The sequence below is a fragment of the Haliaeetus leucocephalus genome, unplaced genomic scaffold, assembly GCF_000737465.1.
Source record: "Haliaeetus leucocephalus isolate CR32 unplaced genomic scaffold, Haliaeetus_leucocephalus-4.0 Scaffold251, whole genome shotgun sequence".
Classification (NCBI taxonomy): domain Eukaryota; kingdom Metazoa; phylum Chordata; class Aves; order Accipitriformes; family Accipitridae; genus Haliaeetus; species Haliaeetus leucocephalus.
In genome coordinates, this window is record NW_010972687.1 from 10,778,234 (window position 1) to 10,781,802 (window position 3,569).

At 48.9% G+C, this 3,569-nt stretch overlaps 1 protein-coding gene across 2 annotated transcripts; it reads left to right on the top strand.

The window, feature by feature from the left end:
* The first annotated feature begins 87 nt into the window (after window positions 1-87).
* On the top strand, window positions 88-1,715 carry GADD45G (growth arrest and DNA-damage-inducible, gamma). Of its 2 annotated transcripts, none has more exons than XM_010568704.1 (4): window positions 88-159; window positions 249-350; window positions 432-645; window positions 1,035-1,715. In XM_010568704.1, exons 1-4 carry the CDS (start codon window positions 107-109, stop codon window positions 1,146-1,148), a joined length of 483 nt encoding a protein of 160 aa, XP_010567006.1. In that variant the 5' UTR covers window positions 88-106; the 3' UTR covers window positions 1,149-1,715. The 2 variants fall into 2 exon arrangements, with proteins under 2 accessions (XP_010567006.1, XP_010567007.1); XM_010568705.1 differs by having other exon boundaries at window positions 107-146; window positions 245-350.
* The last annotated feature ends 1,854 nt before the right edge of the window (window positions 1,716-3,569 follow it).

Here is a 3,569-nt window from a genome sequence, read left to right on the forward strand (position 1 = left end):
ATAAAGGGGGCGGCGGGGGGGCGGCTGCTTCAGACCGCTGGGGGAGCGTGCGGTGAGGAGGCGCCGGGAGCCGTCGCTGGCCGCCGCGCTGTGGGGACCCGCTGCTATGACTCTGGAGGAGATCCACGGACAGGAGCCTGTGCCTGCGGGCCACGACTGGTACGTCTTGGGGGCTGCGGTCGAGGGAAGCGGGGCGGCGGGGACGGTTGCGGCCCCGCGCTGACTCTCTGCTCTCCCCCGGCGCGCAGGATGCAGGGCGCCGGCAAGGCCCTCCACGAACTGCTGGTGTCGGCGCAGCGCCGCGGCTGCCTCACCGCCGGCGTCTACGAGTCGGCCAAGCTGATGAACGTGTAAGTACGGCGGGCCGGCGGCGGGGCGCGGGGGCTTCGGGGCCGGCCGCGGGGCTCAAGGCGCCCGCTCCTCTCTTGCAGCGATCCCGACATCGTCACTTTCTGCGTGCTGGCCACGGACGAGGAGGACGAGGGGGACATTGCCCTGCAGATCCACTTCACCCTGATCCAGGCCTTCTGCTGCGAGAACGACATTGACATTGTGCGGGTGAACGACGTGGCCAAGCTGGCTGCCATCGTGGGGCCCAGCGAGGAGTCTGGGGAGCCGCGGGACCTCCACTGCCTCCTCATCACGGTGGGTGTCCGGTGGGAGGCGAGCGGTGCTGGGCGCGCTGTCCTCCCGGGCCGTGCTTGCGCTACCGGCCTCTGCACGGGGTGGTTGGAGCCCTTCGGGGGTGGCCCCATCTCCCGCTGGTAGTCAGATCCCCTTCTGGGCGGAGAAAGGGGGCTTGGCACACACCGTACAGCAAGTCAGCTGAGTGGTGGTAGTAGGCTACGCTTCTCGTAACCGTGGATTTCCTGTGTTGTCCACAAGGGTAGCATCTTTGCTTCCTGCTTTGTCTGTGTAGGGACAGAAGCTTGTCTGAAAATGCCTCGCTTTGGAAGCTAATGCTTCTGTAAATACTGTTATGACCCCAGCTGGTGGGCAGCACTCACGGTGTGCAACTTTTTTCTTTCTGACAGAACCCGAATGAAAATGGCTGGAAGGACCCAGCTCTGGAAAAGCTGAACTTGTTTTGTGAAGAGAGCCGAAATGTCAATAATGACTGGGTGCCAACTGTCACCCTGCCTGAGTGATGGTGACCCAGTGCATTGGGGAGGCTGAAACCTTTGTTGCATTCTCTGCGTGGTGTGGGTTCACCGAAGTGTGCAACAAGCTGCTGATTCCATGGATTAGCCTGGTCAAGAGACTGGATTAAAGTCACTCAGACTGGCATGCAGTGGGCTCTTACGGAGGAGAAGGAGGAGAACAGCTCGCCTCACCAGTGAGCCTCAGTAGGCTGCAACCATGGAGAGGCTGATGTACCATGGAACTGAAAGAAGTATTGCAACTTTCTTGGTCAAGTGGAGCTGTTTCTAGAAAGCAGAGAGAAAGTTGGGGGAAGTGGGCCAAAACTTTCCAGAAGGACTGGACAGAGTACTGTAACTAGGAACTGTTGGTGCTGTCTACAAAACACAGAAGAAAGCTTCAATATTTGATGGACTGCTAGGGACTGATTACTAAGGCAGATACAGAGACTCCAAAGTGGACAGACTTCAACAGGCCTTTTGGGTCACTCTGCAGAACTGGTTTAATAATGCAATAATTTTTATTGAAGTATTTGCTGCTATTGAAGCTTTCATAATAAATTTTTGACAATTAAATTCTGGGAGTGTCTTGCTTACTGGGTGGGGAAGCATGTCACTGAAGTACCACTGATGTTTTGCTTGTGTGCTGTAGTTGAAGGCATACTCCACAGTAATGTAGCTATTGCTCAAATACTTTCTCTCCTGGGCCAGCTGAATTAAGAGCTGTGCTGTCCAAGTTGATAATTCAACCCTTCACCCTCTTGCAACAGCTGCTTATCGCAACAGCTTGCAAGACTAAGGAGCTGCATGCTTAATGAGCTCACTTATTGTAATAGGTGGTCTTTGTAGTCTAGTGGAGGAACACAATACATGTTAGAAACATGGATTTTTGGAATACAGTAAATTGCATCATTAGTTCTTAAATATGACTTGGTAAGACTCATTCAGAGCTACAGTGTTCCCACTTGACAGAAGCAGCTTAAACATGCTGGAGGGGCTGCAAATCTCCTTAGATGTCAAATGCCCCTAACATTTGCTTTCATTAGAATGACATCGTTAAATCTAAAACTAGCTAATAGTGAATAAACATCACATCTGCCACAAGCTGGTCTCTGATTGCCATATGCTGTAACAATAGAAGCTGTCAATCCAGAAGCCAATTTTGCAAAACCTAATTGCATGACAAGGCCAAATTAAGTCCAAAACAATTTAAGGATGGTATGGCCTTTTTCAGAGTTCCTGTCATGGAAAGTTAATATTGGTGGGCTGATTTGGCCCTATGTTAAAAGGGAAAATAGTGCCCCATTTCTGTGCACAATCTATATGTGTGCTCTAGGACTTGACGTTAAAAATGGCATAGTGATGATCCCTTCTCCAGAAAGAAAGCAAGCTGAACTACTCACTTCCTCTATAGACACTAAAAATACTCAGTTATCACAATTACATTTCCTCTAGGCTGGCTTGCAGTGATTGACAGTAGCACTTGCCGAAAAGTGGTCATTTCTACGTGGGGTATCTTGAGCAGTTGTGGTTTCTGGGAAGCTGCTTGCTCTCAGTTTCATTGTTCCTGATAAGGGAAGTTCAAATGCAGCTCCAGCATTCCTGGAATACACTCCCTTGTACAGGAGGTATCTAGCACTGCTTGGCCTTTGTTACTGTGTTGGGAGAGGCTGCAGGGTGGCAATGTAACCAGCGTTTAGGCTGAAGCAAAAACTATAGGAGCCTCAGACCTCTGCAAGTATTCTTTCTTGCACTTAAGATACAGGAGTTTCTGCGCAGCCTGTTCTATTTAACCTGCACTCATCAACTGGTGTCTGCTGTAGGACTTTAAGAAAAGTCACACAGAGGAGCTAAGAGAATAAACACCTTTGGCAGCTGTGATAACAGGAACTGCCTTTAAGGCTATTGCCTTGATATATAGAAAATATCAAGTCTGGATGCTTTATAATACATTTTTATATTTTTCCCTTAGCAAATGCATGTTTCTTCACTTTCAATGGTTTTACAGCTGAGAAACATATTTCTGTTCTTTGCTCGGGGCCTAATCACTACTCAGAGCGAAGAACAGATCAAAGTGAACTGTCCTGAAATTAACTTTTATGTAAAGTGTAAGCAGTACTTTACGGCCTTGAGTAAACAAAAGCCTGAGAAGATTGAAGGAAGTTCTCAAGCATGTATACAATTACATATAAAATTACATATACAATTAAAGTATAGCAGGGAAAAAGTGTGACTGATTTGTTGGCTGAGACAGTAGGCATAGACAGTTGTACCTCGTAGGAAGTTTAACTTTCCAGCTTTTATAGAAGAAATATATTATGCAGCAAACAATGAAATTAATGAGGCAATACCGAACTACCCTTGTGAGGATGTTGCCTCTAGTCCCTTAGAAGATGGAGGCTGACCTTCGTCTCCCCAGTAGTCTTGTGA

Coding starts and splice junctions, on each gene's coding strand:
- GADD45G (XM_010568704.1), top strand. CDS start 107: ATGACTCTGGAGGAGATCCACGGACAGGAGCCTGTGCCTGCGGGCCAC. Junction 160..248: donor GTGCCTGCGGGCCACGACTG/GTACGTCTTGGG, acceptor CCCGGCGCGCAG/GATGCAGGGCGCCGGCAAGG. Junction 646..1,034: donor TCCACTGCCTCCTCATCACG/GTGGGTGTCCGG, acceptor TCTTTCTGACAG/AACCCGAATGAAAATGGCTG.